Source organism: Gopherus evgoodei, chromosome 6 (genome assembly GCF_007399415.2).
Source record: "Gopherus evgoodei ecotype Sinaloan lineage chromosome 6, rGopEvg1_v1.p, whole genome shotgun sequence".
In the NCBI taxonomy this organism is placed as follows: Eukaryota; Metazoa; Chordata; order Testudines; family Testudinidae; genus Gopherus; species Gopherus evgoodei.
In genome coordinates, this window is record NC_044327.1 from 96,595,282 (window position 1) to 96,615,027 (window position 19,746).

A 19,746-nucleotide genomic window follows, 5' to 3' on the forward strand; every position below is an offset into this window, starting at 1 on the left:
TGTAGATTGGTAAAAATGAAAGGACAGGCACACATATGGATGTGGGGCTGCAAATTTCTGATCCCAAAATTATGATGAGCCAATAAATAATGTAATAAGCCCTCTGTGGTGAAGATGCTGCAGTCCAAGTGTGCCTCAATGAGCTACTGAAGAAGGTGTCAGTTCCCTTTGTTTCTAGACTGTTCTCTCTTAGGACATCTCTATACTTGGGAAATGTATCACAAGACTCGCATCAGTTCTGACACTAGTTAGTTCACAGATCCTTTCTCTCCCCTTTGCAAGTCAACAGCATACTACAAAAACTATATATTATATATATAAAGGGAAACACCCATTACTCCTCGTTAGCAATGTGAAACAGAAGTGTGTGTTTCAAAGGCAACCACAGAACCCAAGGGCTCCCATTGTTTTATGTTTAAGATAAGTCATGGAGTCTGGACCACTGTGGTGTAAACCCAGGTTGCCAATGAATGTTCCAGGCTGCATTATAAATGAAGTCTAAGATTTTTGAGTATTTTTTCATTGGGGATAGTAAATAAACTGTCTCTGTGAGGGGGGGAACAAAAACAAAAACTGCCCTTGACAAAACATTAATACAACCTTAGCCTTATCCCAGTTCCTTTAATGTCTAAATAAATATCGGGGAAGACAATTAGAGAGAGATTCTTATCTAGTAACAAACTACCAACCATAAAATAACCAAATCCACAGAGCTCTTTGCAAAAGCCTATGGTAAGGAGGTAGTAGTGTTATAGGCCACCTGGCAGTTAACAAAATCAGACTTTGGCACTTACAGCTGAAATAATACTTTCAGAAATTACACAAAATGAAGAGGCAGAAAATGTTAGTAAGTTCCAACCACACAACTCGCCCTGTTAACGACTCATGAATCAGTGGAACAGAAACTGGATTTGATTCATACCTCAGCATGATGTTTAGGGGACTTACACAAACCAGTATAGCAAGTAAACTTGCTTCCTTACATGAACAAACTGAGACTTTAATTCAGGACAATGAACCTCTGAGAAACAGACCGGAACACAGAATATTCCATGAAATTTAAAAGCAATATATTAAAATCTGATAAAGGAAATACTTTTTTTTTTCACTGCACATACTTAATCTGTACAACTCATTGTCACAAGGTTTACACACTTGGATGAAAAATAGGAACATCCATAGTTATATTACATAGGGTAAAAAACTAGTTCTTTTATACTGGATATAAAGACCGCCTGCTTTAGGGCATAAACCAATTAAAAACATACTAAGTGGTTAGAAAGCAATGTCCCCTATCAGGCAGTTTATCCTTATTTATCTACTACAGAGTTTATTGCAACCTTCCTCTGAAGTATCTGGTATTGGTCATTGTCAGAGACAGGATAACAGGCTACACAGAATACTGGTTTGATGCTGTGTTGCAATGGAAAACACAAAATATTCAATCAATTTATATTTTGTACATTTCTCTTCCACACTGACAGAGTTACTTAATTAAGAGCCCCCTCAATGTATTCAAATTATATCTAAGAGATGCTTGAAATTAAAGGAACACTCCTCTCCTATAGTAAGATTTTTATTCCTCCATTGTAATGCTTAAGCTCCACGCTCTCTTCACTGGTACAAGAGGGATCTGTTTAAAATGGATGATCCATATTTGAATCAATGTCAGCTATGACATCACACTCTGCTTTCATTGTGATAGCTGTTTTTTTTGTCAGATTGACACTGAATTTTGGAGCTGATGAGATGAAGAAATTATGAGTTCTCTCTGGGTTTTAAAGTTCTGTTTTTTCCTGTAGGGATGTGTTTGATGTAGTTCAAAGGGAATACTTTTTAATTTTTTCAGCAGGGGGTTAAAATATACCGTGGAATTTACCTTCTTCCTGTTTAATATCCCTGTTAAATTAAAGCTGCCAAATTAAACAGAGGAACAGTGTATATTATGTATGAGCCTGAACAACAGTGATTTTTTTCAAGATAAAGCTGTAAACCGAATTCAAATTATTTTTCAGCTAAGACATCCTCTAACTTGACAGAAGATAAACATGCTGGAGAAAATCTCAATAATGACACTCTTGCTTTCCAGAATAAACTATATTTTGATATTCTTAGTACCATAGCACTGAAGAACAGATTTTTTTCCCTTCATACATATTTGTGAGTGTTATCAATAGGAAGATGTTTATATGTAAAATCCTGCTTTCTTTCTCTTGTAGCTGATATGGCCTCTGCTTGGAGAATAAAATATGATGACTGCTTATATTGATGTGTATTGCTAGTCTTTGTTTTTTCCATTAACAAAAAGATTTACTCTTCACTATTGTTAATTTAATTTAATTTATTTCTATAATTCATCGTAAATGTATCAGGAGAATTAAGGCATAAAGGAATTGGACGTGGGAAAGCAGCACCTACATTTGTATTTTTAAACTCAAATACCTCTGTAATTTATGTAGTTTTAATGCATTTAGGCAGAGCAGCACATTCAGAATGACAAAGGCTCTACCTGACCATAAATACATTGCAACTTAGAAATATTTTTAAGGTTGTTAAAGAATCCTTTGTATGTCCGAAAACACCTGAGTCACAGGGCTTACGACCTCTGTAGAAGGAAGATTTCTTACCAATCACTAGAGTTCGCACAATATATAGCCTCTGCAGAGAGACACTGTAGGAGGCACACTTGCCTTGCAATTCGACAACCATTCTAACATATTTTAAACATCCGGGCGTGTGCATGCCTCCATCTGCGGACCCAAGAACCAGGCCTTGTCACATAAGTATTCATTTCTCTACTTCATCTAAACTAGCTGCAGTACTTCCAAGAAGCAAGGAAGGAGGATGGATCAATGTGGATCTGTAGTAACAATATATTTTGAGAGCTCCAGTTACTGATTAGTAACGTTTCTTTCTCTCTCAAGAAACTGCTTCATCAGACTGTGGAGAAAGGGTTACTCTTGTAGAATGGGCTCCCAGTCTCTCCAGTGCTGTAAGTTGGGTACCAAATTTCATCCGGCCTTGATTTTCACCCCAAATACTAGGAACAGGATATTTTGCAAGAGCATATGGTTTTAAGCAATAACTCAAGGTCATTTTATGTCCATTTTATACAATTTAGTCTCAACAGGCAAGCTTTGTTGCTTTGGGAACAAGCCTGAAAAACGTATGGTTTCATTGATACCACCTTAGGAGAAACACTGAATGAAGTACATACAATTTATAAACCAAATGCTCTTTAATATATATGTAGGGGTGTAAGTGCACACATGCTAATGAAAAGCCATACAATAAGAGACCAAGTTAATAGGGCTGTCGAGAGCTTAAAAAAATTAATTGTGATTAATCGCACTGTTAAACAATAATAGAATACCATTTATTTAAATATCGTCCTCTGGAATGGTGGGCATATGAAGGGGCGTATGAATGTTTAGCATATCTGGTATGTAGATACCTTGCAATGCTGGCTACAAAAGTGCCATGCAAATGCCTGTTCTCACTTTTTGGTGACATTGTAAATAAGAAGAGGGCAATATTATCTCCTGTAAATGTAAACAAACTTGTTTGTCTCAGCGATTGGCTGAACAAGAAGTAGGACTGAGTGGACTTGTAGGCTCTGAAGTTTTACATTTTTTTTTGTTTTTGAGTGCAGTTAGATAAAACAAAAAAACCCTACTTTTGTAAGTTTCACTTTCACGACAAAGAGATTGCACTACAGTACTTGTATAACGTGAATTGAAAAATGCTATTTCTTTTATACATTTTTACAGTGCAAATATTTTTAATAAAAAATAATATACACTTTGATTTCAATTACAACACAGAATACAATGTATATGAAAATGTAGAAAAATATCCGAAATATTTAATAAATGTCAATTAGTAGTCTATTGTTTAACAGTGAAATTAAAACTGTGATTAATCGGTATTAATTTTTTTGAGTTAATCGCATGAGTTAACTGCGATTAATCAACAGCCTTACAAATTAGACATTGCCTCATATATTTACCTACTACATGGTCTTACAAATCACAAACAATTTGTAAAACCATGTGGTAGATGAAGTTATTAGCCAAAGTCTAATTTACTCTACTCCTACTTCAAGCCTGTTACAAAATTACAATACTTTTCTCATGCTTCAATACTCCCATGAAACCCCATACAAAAAAATAATACTATTGTGAAAACAGACTTCTTCAGAACATGCAAATGTCTCAACTCCCCAAAGCTATTTTTCCAAGGGGGGGGGAGGGGAAGAGAGAGAGAGCGCGCAAATCTGAAACTGCTAGTACTATTCAGCACACATAGGTTAATTAGATTTTCCACTTACTCTTTGTATGTTCTTGTTTCAGGATCTTCAGTCATAACATCATGCAGCCCTTCCACAGAAATGTTAATGATGCCACAGAATTTATCTTGGATAACACTGGAAAACAACAGGAAAATGTTTTAACAGGACTAGCTAAACAGGAAATTTGCTTGATAAGCATAGGGCACACCTATATTGCAGTGTTTTCATTATTTAATGCTCACCTGAACACATTGCCAAGCAGCTTTTCAAATTTTTTAAAATAAATTACACAAACAGCTAAGAAGCAACTGGCAAAACAAGTGCCTAAAAGTATCGAAGAGGCCAATTAACTAGAAATGTCGAGTTTTCTTTTTTTTTCCTTTAGAAGAATGAAACTGCACTATACATCTACCAATAACTTATACCATACAACTTTGTAGACAATTACAAAAACTGGACAAATTGAAATATCTTCCATAAGGGAAAAACATTTATCGTTACTATATGAGTGCAAATAATCTTTAAATTTGGAGGATAGGATTAAAACTCAAAATGATGTGCACAAACTGGAGAAATGGTCTGAAGTAAACGGGATGTAATTCAATAAGAAATGCAAACTACTCCTCTTAGGAAGGAATAATCAGTTAGACACATACACAATGGGAAATGACTGCCCAGGAAAGAATACTCTGGAAAGGGAGCTGGGGATCACAGTGGACCACAAGCTAAATATAAGTCAACAGCGTAACACTGTTGCAAAAAAAGCAAACATCATTCTGGGATGTATTAGCAAGAATGTTGTAAATGAGACACAAGAAGTAATTCTTCTGCTCTACTCCACACTGATTAGGCCTCAACTAGAGTATTGCGTCCAGTTCTAGGCACTACATTTCAGGAAAGATGTGGATAAATTGGAGAAAGTCCAGAGAAGATGACAAAAATGATTAAAGGTTTAGAAAACATGACCTACGAGGAAGATTAAAAAAATTGGGTTTGTTTAGTCTGGAGAAGAGAAGACTGAAGGGGGACATGATAACAGCTTTCAAGTACATAAAAGGTTGCTACAAGGAGGAGGCAGAATGTATTTTGCTCTTTTTAAAAAAGACTATGTACAGTAACCTAAGAAATATTAATAATATGAAAGAAAGAATGATATTGGGACTGATTCTAATAAGCACAGTTTCTAACAGCTACCATATATTTCATAGAATTGAACTCAGGGAAGGGATCTCGAGAGGTCTTCTAGTGCAGTCCACTGCACTCAAGGCAGAACTAAGTATTACCTAGACTATCCCTGACAGGTGTTTGTCTAACCTGCTCTTAAAATCTTCAATGACAGAGATTCCACAACCTCCCTGGACAATTTATTCCAGTGCTTAACCACCCCGATAGGAAATTTTTCCTAATGCGCTACATAAATCATCCTTGCTGCAATTTAAGCCCGTTGCTTTTTGTCCTATCCTCAGAGGTTAAGGAGAACATTTTTTCTTAAACAACTTCTAAAATTTGCTATTAAAGCAGGGGCATATCAACATTGTCTTAATGGAAGATGGCTATGTACTAAAATGCAGTATATAAGCTTGTGAACAAATTGTGGCTACCCCAAAAATGCTTTCCTTCTTGAGTAACAAAATTACTAACATTTAATTTTTTAATCAAACAGTCATGTGAGAAATGAAATTCAAGAAAAATCTTGGATTTGAATGAATATCCTTACCAGCAATAGGCTGTTTTTACATTAAGGCCAGTAAGGACCAATATGATCTATTTTTGACTTCCTGTGTAACACAGGCCACAGAATTTCATCCACCACATCTTTTAGAGCATCATTCAATTCTGATTTAAAGACTTCAAGTGATGGAGAGTCCACAGCATTCCAATGATTAATTATCATCACTGTTAAAAAAACTGTGCCTTAAATCTAACCTGAATTTATCTAGCTTCAGCTTCCAATCGTTGGATCTTTTTATGTCTTTGTCTGCTAGACTGAAGAACCCCCCACTAAAAGTTTATTTTTTTAAAGTTTTAGTTTGAATGAAGCAGCTAAGAAAACAAGACCTTGTACCTAGCTTTGAACAAGACATTGTACCTAGCTTTGAAAACAGCTATAAAACAGTATTGTAGACTTCACTGTGATGGGTTGCTGGTATTGATTCTCCTGTTCTATTTTAAGGCCCATTTCATCCTTTCATGCTTGAAAATGGATTTGTTGAACTGGCCTCATAACTTTCACTATTTTGCGAAAGGCGATATTGGGAGCACATAATACTTTAGGAAACATTTTTGTCTGACCCAGATACTACAGTGCTTCTTGCTTAGTCTCATGAAGGCACTAGAATGCTCCTATGGACTCTGCTGGAGCATCCAACCTCTCAACAAGCCACCTTTAGCAGTACATGGCCTGCATATATATTATTCTGTTCTATACAGGTTCCTATACTGCACCTTTAACCATAATATCTGAGTACCCTCCAGCAATGCATTAAGCAATGTGATTAACATAAGTTGTGTTTGTTCTTTCATCCCCTCCCCAGGGAAAGATTATGTGCAGTGGAGTGTTTTACTTTGGATTAAAAAAAATATATTTTCACACACACCCCTATATGTTTATATGAGAAAAGGCAAGGCCAAAGAAATATGCCTTGCTCTTAGAGTGGAAGGTAGTGAGATTTGTGATGGTTATTAGTTCCTCTAGGAGTTTATTCCAGTCTTGGACCACCTCCAAGAAAGCGCTATCCGTATTGTAGAAAGTTCCATTGTGCCCGAAGAGCAAAGTTCGCAGTCTTGGACTTTATCTTCAAGCTGTGGTGGATCTTTAAGATAATCTGGGCCTCAGCCATAGAGCACCTTTAAGATAACGAAGACCTTGAACTTGATTCGAAATTCCATGGGAAGCCAGTGTATAGAGTGGAGGACAGGAGTGATATGTTTGCAATAGCCTCTGTTGCCGAGGAGACTTTCCCCAGTGTTTTATATTAGCTGGAGTTTCCTAAATGTTGCAGACTTCATGCCCAAGTATATTGCAGTGCAGTTCAGCTGTGGGGTAGCAAAGGTCTGCATAACTGAGGCCAAAACATCATTCACCAGGATGGGACAGAGTCTCTGAGCCAACCAGAGATGGTACAAAATATTACTTGCAAAGACTGCTATGTGAGAGCTTAGTATTAGTGAAGAATCCAGGCGCACTCCTAACCTATCCACTGTACTGACCAATTGTGGGCATGCACCTTCAACATTACATCCACAGACCAAACTCTTCAAGATAGCATAACTTCTGTCTTGCTCATGTTCAACTTCAAGTGTTAACTTACTGAGTTCCAAATCTGTAAACTAAGCCTACAGCAAATGATGCTCAGTAACGTGTGATTACGTTAGAGAACTGGAGATAAAGCATTAGGGTTGCTCACAATCCAAGAATTTTGATTCAGACCTATCCTGGATTAGGACAGTAGAATTAATCTCACCTCCAGAAGGCTGATGGAAATACCTATAGATCCGTCCAGTCTACAATTTTCAACCGTTATTTTATAGCCAATTAGACATCACCGTAATTGGTTAAATGCAACGTGGTACCATTTATTTCTGACATCACAACTCAATTTATGTGCTCTTGTCCATACTACATTTTTGTGAAATCCCAAGAGATGTAGGGTTGTTGTAGTCTCTGAGGATCAGGTGGATGTATTCCATATAATCTATTTCTTATCTGTTCGAAGGGAGTGAGCATTGGCGTACCTCAGTCCTATCCATTATCTTCTAAATATTCTATCTTATAAAGTAAAACTGTATTTAAGTAGTGGTAAAAATAATCTAGACTTGATTTTTTAAATTGAAGTTCTACTTTTTTAATTCTTGTCAACTTCTCATTTTACTTTCATATTTAGGATAAGAATTGCTTATAAAAGATGATAAAATGCAGCTTTCAGATTACTTATAGTTATGTGAAAATGTTCTCTTTTCATCAAAAAAAAAAAAAAAAAAAAAAAAAAGGAAAAAATATACTACATACCTAGGAAAAAAGAGACACTACATCTAGCACTGGAATATTTCATGTCTTTGTTTCTGAAGTATTACAGGGAATACACGAAAACTTTTTTAAAAACCTGCTTTGATATTACTTTATTTAATCTATCATTAAATAACCATCTTGATATCCAAAGTTTTTGTCCCATCTTTCACTCAATTCTAGAAAATTTCCTCTAGGAAATGAACTTGTAATTTGGTGTTAAAACTTCTAACACTAAAAATCCACATCAGTTATCAAATACTTCAGTATGAAGCGTACAATAGTCTAATTCAGGCCTGCACAACTCGTAAAGCGGCGTGGGCCATATTACTCCAAAAAAACAGGTCGAACCCCACCGGTCCAGCCAAAATCCCCCACCCAGCACCACCAAGCCCCCAGAAATACACCCCACCCAGCACTGCCCACCCCACAGAAACAAACCCTCCTTCCCCAGGGCTGCCCCACCGAAACAGTGGTATTGAACCTTGGTAATATGTTACAGCGGGCCCCTAAGGTAGTATAATTAAGGTAAAAGAAAATGTCTTATTGCTAGAAGTAGAATAAGTCTTCCCCCAACTTTGTAATCGATTGCCCTGTTGAATGAATGAGGTGTGAATGTAGAAGGCAGCACCTCCAGACAGCTGCAACCCTTGGAGAGGGGATGGGAGCTAGACCAGATCAGTAGAATAGGTCAGCCACTGACTCCTCGCTTGCCTCCTCAGCCTCCCCCACCCCCACCTCGCTGCTTGCCTACTCACCCCCCGCGGGCAGCACAATGAGCCTACCTACTCACACCCCACGGGCCGCACAATGAACTCACCTACTCACCCCCTGCGGGCCACACATTGAGCTCACGCGGGCCGCATGCAGCCCCCAGGATGCATGTTGTGCAAGCCTGGTCTAATTGTACACAAAAGGACGCAAAAAGGGGAAACAAGCAGGACACAGTATAGCACATATGGAACATGGCCCAAGCATGCAAAGAACATACAGGGCTGGTTTCAACAAGTTCCCTGCATTTGAACAGCTCTGGGATTCCAGAGGCGTAGACTATACCCTTTGAGCATATGCCGCTCCATTAGAAGCACAAGCCATCTGGCATATATTTTCTATTGCTCTCAGTATGCATGATTCTTGGACCACTGTTGGGGTTTTGGTATCTATATCAACAAGGGCTGGTCTATGGAAAGCACAGTTCTGCAGGACAGGAAATGGCCAACTGTGATCCACCTGTTCAGGAGTCCCTTGAATGGATTATCTTAAGTGGCCTGAGTGCAAACTACACTGGGCAGCTCTCTTCTTCACATTTTTGGGGGTTTCAGTGTTTACAAATTGGTGGCAAAACCTCATAGGAAGGCCCACCTGAACACCTAAGTTTCAAAGGATCTGTGATTCTCCAAAACATATCAGAGAAGGTTGACCCATTGGGATCCTGAGATCCTGTCATCTGGGGCTAGGGTGGACGCAAGAGGCAAGGAGTGGCGTAGAGCTTTGTGATAACAGTTTGGTCAGGAACATTCTGAAAAGAAGCAATCTGGATTATAAATTTGTTTCATCATCGTTTTCTTCCTCTTTTCTGGGGATGGAGAAGGAATCTTTCTATTACACTTACATATAAAAGAAATTATAATTTTTATTCTTTGTGCTGTAATTGCAGGACCTGGTAAAAAGATTAAAAAATGTAGAGTATTGCAAAGTTGAGAGTCAGGTGAATGGAGAACACTTGCCAAAAGTGGGTAAAAATTATAGGGTTCAGTAAACATGTGTGTGACTTTTCAGCCACGGAACAAAAGGAACAAAGTTTCGTTTTCCAACTATGCCAAAAGCCTTACCAAATATGGAATAATTAAACAGTGCAAAATGTTTAGAATACAAGACACATACTGAAAAAACCCAAGTCAACACATGGTTACCATTGTTTAAAAACAAACCTACATTAAAGAACAAGGGCAATATAAAATGTATTATTGTCTTATTCTCACGGAAACATCTTGCAAATCAATGTAACAAAATAAAGGATTTCCAAAATTAGCCAGTGTCTGTTCCTAGAAAGGTACTGGCAAATCAAAGTGGCAGGCCGATTCAAGACAGCACTAGGGACGCTGTGTTTAAATCAACTTTTCTTTCAAAATTAAACAATTAATACTGTCTATAGTAGGAGTTTAATATATAAAAAAGTAAGCACCTCTTCTTATTCCATATAGTTTGATTTCAGCCAATAAAAATATTTTTATTACTAGTTGGTGGTGCTTTCATAACAATTGCATTTTCCTCATTATTCAGAGCACAACTTTTCTCTGGAATCCTGTGAAAAAGACTTAGGATCCAACACTGTTCGTTTACGTCTCCTGTTCGCAAGGGCTGTAGGACCCGGCTCCAATGCTGCAGCTGATACCATAAACACTATTTTAATTGGTGGAAGGGCCTGTCTGCATGTAAAAACCTATGCCATAATTAAAAGTACACCAGGATGTAGTAGGTATACTTGTGGCACATTTAGTTCTACAGCTCTTGTTTTAATATATATTTACTTTCTCAGAATAAAAATGAAAGTGAGATGTAGCATCCAAATGGTGTGGGTTCCAGGGAAAATATATTAAATGTTTGCTCTCTCCCTACTCCATCAATCAAGCTATCCATTCACAATTTATTATTCTAATAGGCTTGTGCAAAAATTCAGCTTACCATTTTAACAACATACCAAACTACTGTAGACAAACTTCAACTACCATCATTTTAATAAAACATATACCCCAAATAATCAAAATGTGGGTACTCAACGACATTGTCCCTGCCCCTAATGTGTATATCCTGTTAGTCTGTCAGAAAGAGAGTTGTGAGATCACCTCCTTCTGGGGAGGGTGGGGTGGAGGAGGAGGAAGGAGGGGAGAAGGAGAAGAGAAGTTGGATTGGGAAACTGGAAACTTTGCTTCCCTTCCTTGAAGATTAGGAGGAAAAGTACAGAGGTGAAATCTTCAGCGCTCTTCCACAAAGGCCCAGATGATTGATGCAGGACCTGACAAGTCAATGGGGAAGAACATTCAAATCAGTTCCGTATTGGCCAAGAGTAGCAGAGGTGGGAAGGGTAGATTGAAGCGTTACTCTTTTTCTCCATGGGATAGGAGGGTGGGAATAACTCCAGAAATACACCACAATGAATATCATTCTTTTCATTTACTAAAATAGCATTTGAATTCAAAAAGATATATTAAATGTGAATACTGGAAAATTAATGCATGCTTCCTTTAATAGAAAAAAAAATACCTCCCCCCCCCCCCCGACCAGCCTGATTCCAAACCTTATATCAACATTAGCAGGATTTTTGGGTGTTTAGCACTTCGAAAAATCAGACCAATGATGCTTTTACTTCTACAATGGAATTTTTTTCTCAAAATTGCTTCCATATCAACATCATCTTGAAGATAATGTAAAGAAGCATTTCACTAATTGCGGTCAGTGGAATGCTTGTGGTCCACAGAGCACTTGCTGGTCACGTGGAACTGGTTTCTCCTCATTTCCAACTAATAAATCACATAGAGAAACAGCCTAAAATTACATTAAATAATTACCTAATATCACTTGTGTATGTAAGCAATGGCTGGAGCTGCCTCAGGAATGTTACGCAATCAAAAATGAGAGGGCAGTCTGATTTTGAGGGGTTGCTGTATTAATGTAATCTATACTCTGAAAGAGTGAGAACCTCTGATCTAAGGAAGAAATGTATAAAAACTGAAAAGCATGGTCCATATGCTCCCTTCTATTATGAGAGAAGCCACGTGGACTTTTTTAACCTAGGAGATTATATTGGTCCCTTATTACTAAGGACAGACTTATAAAATGTCACAGACTGTTTAGGAAGACAAAGTTTTTTAAAAATCCATCATTTCATAGTTTGTAATTGTTACTAACCCCACAAGAAACCCTACCACCACCAGATCAATGAATTCTATATAGGAACCAGAATGTGATAATAAGCACAATGGGGCAAGAAGACAAGATGGCTTTGTTTCAGCTTCAATGACCATGCTATCTAAAGGACATTTTAAATCTGAATCCAGGCAAGAAACATTTTCCATGCTTCCTCCTCTCTAAATATATGTGCATATTATACTTAACACCTCTATAGCATACATAGTTGTAAAAGTATTATAGCCACGTAATGCCAAACAATCCAACTGGTTGAAACAAGGTCATGTGACCCATAGTAGCTGTTCCCCTAGTAGCATATGAGTGATGATTTTTAAACTTAAAATAGATTACCTAAAATAGAAAAGACTCATTCAAGGATGCCTGATGCTGCACCACATTTAATACAAAGAAATCACAGGTCAGACACTTGGCTATAGCAAGGTGTATATCGTGCAGTGTGGGATGAGAGCACAAGCCTGAAGGTGGTGGAAAGCTTGTTTTCCCAGTACTGGGTTGTTGTGAACAGGAGCAGTCCTCAGTAACAACTTATAGTAACCTGAGAAGCTGAAACTGCAGCTGGGGATCAATCCAACATAGAGGCATCTCAGACATGTCCCCTATGCTGCCAGCAGAAAAGTGGGATGATACAGGAGCCTTTTGGTGGTTCTATGCCTTTAGAGCAGTGGCTTTCAAACTTTTTTTTTGGGGACCCAGTTGAAGAAAATTGTTGATATCCATGCCCTAATGGAGCTGGGGATGAGGGGTTTGGGGTGTGGGATGGGCTCAGGGCTGGGGCAGAGGGTTGGGGTATGGGGGCAAGGGCTGTGGGGTAGGGCCGGGCATGAGGTGTTGGGGTGCAGGAGGGGCTCAGGGTTTGGGGGTGAGCTCAGGGCTGGGGCAGGGGATTGGGGTGTGGGAGGGGTTCAGGGCTCTGGGCTTGGGGTGCAGGCTCTGGGGTGGGGCTGAGGATGAGAGGTTTGGGGTGCAGGAAGGGGTTACGGGTTCGGGGGGCTCAGGGCTGGGGCAGGGGATTGAGGCGTGGGGTTGGGGCACAGACTTACCTCCGGCAGCTCCCAGTCAGTGGCACAGCCAAGGTGCAGAGGTAGGCTTCCCACCTGTCCTGGCACCGCGGACTATGCTGCGCCTCAGAAGCAGCCAGCAGTAGGTCTAGCTCCTAAACGTAGGTGCGCAAGTGGCTCCATGCACCTCTCGCCCGCAGGCACCATCCTCTCCCCCCGCCCCACCCCCATTGGTCGGGAGTGCAGAACCAGTGCTCGGAGCATGGGCAGTGTGCCAAGCCCTGTGGCCCTCCTGCCTAGAAGCCAGACCCGTTGCTGTCCACTTCCAGGGTGCAGCGCGGTGCAGGAACAGGTAGGCACTAGCCTGCCTTAGCTGGGCAGCACTGCTGATGGGACTTTTAATGTCCTGGTCAGCAGTGCTGAGCAGAGCCGTTAGGGTCCCTGGGTGCTGAGCAAGGCAACCCAGTGCCTTACATGCCATGACCCAATACTGGGTCACGACATGAACTTTGAAAAACACTGCTTTAGAGGATGCCCGTTGTGCACTGTGGTGATGCTCCTATGGCAGACTGACCATAATGTACTGGCAGCATGATGAAAAAGGGATGTGCAACACTAAAGGATCTGGCTCTATAGTTGAACAACATAAATTCATTTCACATTTGGGGACATATGTTCAAATACTGGTCTCCATTTTTACTGGTGCAAAACTGAAGGCACAAATATTGTGCTTGTAGATTTGGTTGCTTAGATACATAACATTATCTATATTTCTAGTGCACATACTTATGGATGCAAAACTGCACCTACAAAAATGGAGACCCAGTTTAGGATTGGCTGAAAATCTGACCCTAAATTAGTGGTTGTGACAAACTTCTATAGCCTTTTTAATGCTATCATTCACATTGTCTGAGGAGGAAAACATCAAATAAATACAGCCTCAAAATAAAAGAAAATTAGAAGAGTTTAACATACACCCCAGGATACCAGCAAACATAATCAAACAATATTCTGAGTAAATATAAATAGCTAAAGAAGATGCAAGGTACAAATTAAAAACTAATTTACATTTATTCAAGATGGATCCTGATCTTAAGAGCTAGATCTCTGGTACTGGCTGACACAAAGTCCTTTCCCTTTGTGATTCAAAATATACCCCTCAGCAAAGGCTATTTAATAATACAGCATGGTAACTAAAAAAAAAAATCTTAAATGGGATGATGAATGATACAAAAACTGGCATTTTCAAGTTCATAGGAAAAAAACTATTAACCTCAGGATGAAAAAATTCCTCCTCTTAAGGAATAATTATCTAGGCCTCCATGCTGGACATTATGAAGTCCTTTTTTCAATGTACAGGAAAAGTTATTTCTCTATATACCCTATTTTCCAGTTAGTGTGATATGCAGAGGACGATATATGCATACATGAACAAACAATACACAGTTCATTTCTGTTTATCCACATGGCCTGGGAGGATGGTGAATATATATACATTTTAGGGGTGGAGGGCTTGACCAAGGGCATAGTCACACATAAGCTTGTGTCTATGTGGGAGCAGAGCAGAGACTGGAAGTAGTAAAACCCTGTGTGCCAGGTCACAATGCCACTCAAATATGGCCTGGCCACTGCTCTGTTATGGCAGCAGGGAAGTGGTTCTGCTATTACACCATCCAGCTCTGGCTACTGCTCCCCATTTTCAGAAACGTGCCTCAACCCAACCATGGCCTTGGGTGGGTGGCAGATGCTGGCTACAATCAGATTAGCTGTGGGAGATGGGAGACCATGGGAAAGCAGTAACCAGAGCTAGGTGCTTAGGGACAGAGTCCCTCTTCTGCATGACTGTGAGAGAAGTGGTTGCACCAGGGAGTAGTTTTGAGACCTGGCAAACAGGCTCCTGCTTCCAGTCTCAGACTTTGTTCCGTTCCCCATCAATACAGGCTCCATCTCCATCCAATGCCACCCAGCTCAGGTTACTTCCTTTCCTATTGATGAAGGCATGCCCTGCCCTCATCCATTGCTGGGTGGGGGCCCTGGTCAAAACCTGATTGTTTGGCAGCTGAGAGCCAATCAGAGCCTGTGTTGATGGGGAAGCAGAGATGTGCAGAATGGTATGAAGTGGCGCAGCTCTACTAAAAGACTGCCCCATGGTAACCTGGCTCAATCTTAAAAAAAGGAAAAAAAATCTAGGGCTGAGACACCTCCATAACCCCCCTCACTTTAAGCACTGTGGCTGGTGCTCAGATTTGGGTAGGCCTCGGTGCTAAGACCCAATCAACCCACTCGTGGCTACATCACAGAGGCAGAGATAGATTTAGGGAGGCTTAGCCCCCTCTAGTCTTTGCCACCTGCTGCCTATGCCTGGGAGACAGCCAAAACTTTTGGATAACTGGGCATTTGAAAAAATGGAAATGCTGTTAACTAACATAGGGGGACATACTGTGTATTCGGATAACTACGATTTTTGGATAGAGAATTTGGATAATGAATTATTGTATATCTAATTTTAATATACATACTATACACACTGTAACAATTAGCAACATATATTTGTATTTAAATACAAATAATGTATAGTTTATTTTGCCTGTTTCTCAGAAGATTTAACTTAATCCAAGTTAAATGAAAAGGAATGTGCATCCTTTTCGTTTTCTGCTCCATTTCAGATAGTCATTATGAATTACTATTCACATATTAAGAGACTATCTTCCTAAGAGAATCATTTTCACACACAGCTTCATGATGCTGACAACAACAATCACCATCAGTTTTGCTTACTGATTTACAAGCTGTTTTATGTTGCTTCTATGAATAATTTAATAATAAATATTTGAAAAGAACAAAAGCTTTTAAAAGCATAGTTTTAGCTTCTCACACAGGGAGAATACTCATTTTTAGCTGCAGGAGTTATGAATGAAGAATTCTCTCAAATGGGGACAGAGTAGAATGAGATTTGTCCATGACACAGGCTTAAGATTCAAATGACAATATAGCTATTAAAAGTTTGGAGTAAGAATCATGATATCAATTCCAGATTATAACAGTCTCCACAAAACCATCAACCAGTTAACCGAACAGAGAAACTTCAACTATTTTTAAGAGAACTTAATGCACTTGATTTCTTGACATTTCAAACCACAATAGATTCAACATCAAAAGTCTAACTGAATAAGTTACAATGCTGAATGTTCAAACAAAATGACCTGCGCCTGACTTTCAGGCATTGTTCGTTTGAGAAGCTTAATTTGGTCCAATTCTGAACTTCTCATTGGATTTTGAGGTAGGGACTGAACTGGATCAGTTACATTGTATCTACCAGCCTGGTAAGAACTGTAGTACTCTATTCCCTTTTCCCCCGTGTCTCCCAGCATCTTCAGCTTCTGTCTCAACTGGACAATTTTATAGATTAGAAAAAGGATCACAGCACAAGCTAAAATGAAAAAAGCTAATAAAATGTCAAATGCCTGATTCAGTTTCTCCACCTGCTGTGTACAGATTAGAGATGTTTTTAAGGATACAGATGCAGCATCTGGAGGAAATACACTTTTCTGTTCCATGGTCAAGTTAACTGGCACGACCTGTGCAGCTGTTTGCTCTGGTAATACTGATAACACTGTCGTTGCTTCTGATGGATTCCCAGGAGCATATTCTTCATAAAGAAATTGACTGGCAGATGTAGTTGGAGCTCTTCCCCAGAAAGTAACACGTTTAGTTCCAGCTTTTTCCAAATGTACAAGTGTATCATATGTGGTTACCATGTGCCATGCCATTACTAAAGTGGCAGTGCTATGATGCATACCGACAGATGCTACACTCCAGGCTGTTTCTGGATTAGCGGTAGTGATAGCACAGTTTGTAAATTCGGTCCATTTAACATAATGCAAAGGTCTACCACGCATACTTGGGGGATTTTGACAATGGATTTTGACAGAGATTGAAGATAATGCTAGCCAATTCCGTAGCCCAAGCAGTGTGCAGCTACAGTTCCAAGGGTTGTTATTTGCCTGTAGATGAGCTAATGAAACCAAAGGCTTGAGCACTTTAGGCTGCAAATCAGTAAGGTTGTTAGATGCTAGATTTAGAATCTTTAAAGAAGATCCCATTTTTTCAAATGTATTATCACCAATACTAACTATTTTATTCTTGTCTAGTTGCAGGTACATTAAATTATGCAACGAACTAAAAGTGTTGGAATTTACATGTTCTAAATCATTATGGCTTAAAATTAACTTTTTCAGATTATTTAATCCAGCAAATCCATTCATGATAATGCTTTTTATTTTTGCACTTTTTAAAGATAGATATTCAAGCCTGTCAAGTCCTTTAAATGCAAAAGGATGTATTGATCCAACAGGGTTGTGAGACAAGGAAAGTCTTCCTAGATTTTTAAGTATTCCAATGGCCTTTGATGGCACGTGTGTTAAATTATTACCTTCAAGGTACAAATACACAAGGTTTCCAAGATGATGAAATGCTGTATCTGATATCCGTGAAATTTTTTGGCTAGGTTAAGCGTTTGAAGACTAATCATTCCCAAGAAAGTGCCACGTCCAAGGATACTGAGGCGATTTCTTTCAAGCGTTAGGTATCGAACTGAAATGAGACCACTAAATAATCCTCTAGGAACAAAAGATATTTGATTATTCTGAAGATATAAACAATGAAGATCGAAAGCCCATCAAATATTCCTGGATCCATACGTTTTATTGATTATTATTTAGATGTAAGTAGCACAGTTTACTGAGTTCAACAAAAGCCTTTGGATGCACATATGAAATGCTGGAATTATCCAAATAGAGCACAGCAAGCTTCTGAAGGCCTGTTAATTCATTTGGAATTACATGCGATATATTATTCCCACTGAGGTATACAAGTACTGTACTTTTTGGAAAGTTCTTTGGAATGCTTGAAAGACCTAAGTTACGACAATTAACTTGTTTCCCAGTGCAGAGCTGGCAGACAGATGGACAACCAAGTACCTCTTTCTGGAGCAGCAACAAAAGAAAACAGTTAAGGATATGAAGGAATACTCCTGTGCAGGGTACAGAACTCTGAAGTCCACACATATCCCTGTCTTTGGCTTTCTCAGTCATCTCTGACTTAGCTATTAGAGATAAAAAAAAAATAATCAAATTTGTAAATATCGCTCATTTAAAGTTCTATGGTTCCATTTGTATAATTTTAAAAAACAGATGCAACTCTTTGTGATAATTTTTAATATTCTCAGCCAATATGCCATATAAACGAACAAACAGTACTTTTAAATACTGTATTCTACTTCTTCTCTCTTTTGACACTAAATAGTTAAACATCATAAAGATTAAACTGCTTCTTAGGCAATTGCCCTACATTAGAAGTGAACTAAAAATAGAGTAAAAGAAAGGTAAAATGAATATGCTTGCCAAGCTAGTTGAAATATATTTAATCAGTTACCATTTAAAAGCAACTAATTCTGTCATAACAATGGCTTTCAGTAAATTCAACACATTGTAAATCTTTCCTTATTTTTATATATTTGAAAAGTTTTAAAGCTTCACTGGCATTTATAAAAAAATACATACTGACTTTTTTTATACATTGAAACAAGTTTCTTTTCATCAGTAACATTTCATTCCCTTTTTGAATTTAACTTTTAAGTGAGCCCAGTTAAGTTCAAAATATACCCAAAAAGGTCTTACCCCAAACCACAAATTCATATTATCAGCTGGCTTGTGAGGCCGTTCACTGGACTTACTTACAAGTTTACTTTTTAGACTTGCTGTAAGACTTTTCTTAGCAACATTCCAGTTTATTAGAGCGCTCACGCTTTGCCCTAGGTTTTGCAACTGTTTCACTCAGGAAACATTCTTCCCATAGGTTCTTCCACAGCGAGTGGTTAAAGAGAGGTTACCATGGATACAGGAAATAGTGAGACAGGAAGTCATTTTATCTGTGCTTCTAAAGGATTGTTGGAAAGGAAATCTCAGCTATTTATTTCTAGAAAACCAAGAAATAAATTCATTTGTTGTAGTACATAGTTGTTACAGTCTATACATGTTTAATTTATAAAACTGGTGGTGGACAATAAGAGTTGCATATCAGATAGTAAAACATATCTATTGTGGATAACACACGTCGTAAACGTAGAAGCATTTATTCACAAACAGAAAATATATCATTTTAAGCATTTACCAGTTCACTGACTACAGCAAAAAGTTGTTCCTAATGCAAACAACATAATTAACGTAGTTTTACCAAGTAAGGAAGTACTAAGGTCTATAAAAGGGGACTTTGGCTGTGATCTCATCAGGGTCTCACAAATTAACTAAAATCAGGTCTGGTCAGTATTTCGATGGAAGAGCAATGAAATTTACATGGTGTAAGGAAATGGTGTGGTGAGACACTAGAAAGTAATATTTTATCTAAGTCACTTTTGAACTTGATCCTTCATATCATAACATGCAATTGTGTTGCTGGAGGTGTCAGATGCAATTTTCAAAAGCATGCAAGTGACTTTCATGTGCTCCTAAATCATTTAGGTG

The 19,746-nt window shown here is 38.6% G+C and overlaps 2 protein-coding genes across 10 annotated transcripts in view; both read right to left on the reverse strand.

The window, feature by feature from the left end:
• IPO11 (importin 11) overlaps positions 1-19,746 on the reverse strand; it is a 260,517-nt gene that overhangs the window by 23,692 nt on the left and 217,079 nt on the right. For 7 of the 9 annotated variants that reach the window (XM_030566003.1, XM_030566006.1, XM_030566000.1 and 4 more), the window contains exon 29: positions 4,331-4,426. In XM_030566003.1, coding sequence (XP_030421863.1) covers positions 4,331-4,426 — 96 coding nt within the window. Of the gene's footprint in view, positions 1-4,330; positions 4,427-18,269; positions 18,330-18,788; positions 19,202-19,746 lie in introns of those variants that run through there. The other 2 variants (XM_030566008.1, XM_030566007.1) reach the window with 2 other exon arrangements.
• Positions 15,843-18,323, reverse strand: LRRC70 (leucine rich repeat containing 70). The gene is given in 4 exon segments (XM_030566009.1): positions 15,843-17,726; positions 17,729-17,896; positions 17,899-17,934; positions 17,937-18,323. Coding segments are annotated over 4 exon segments (1,914 nt in total). The 5' UTR covers positions 18,319-18,323; the 3' UTR covers positions 15,843-16,398.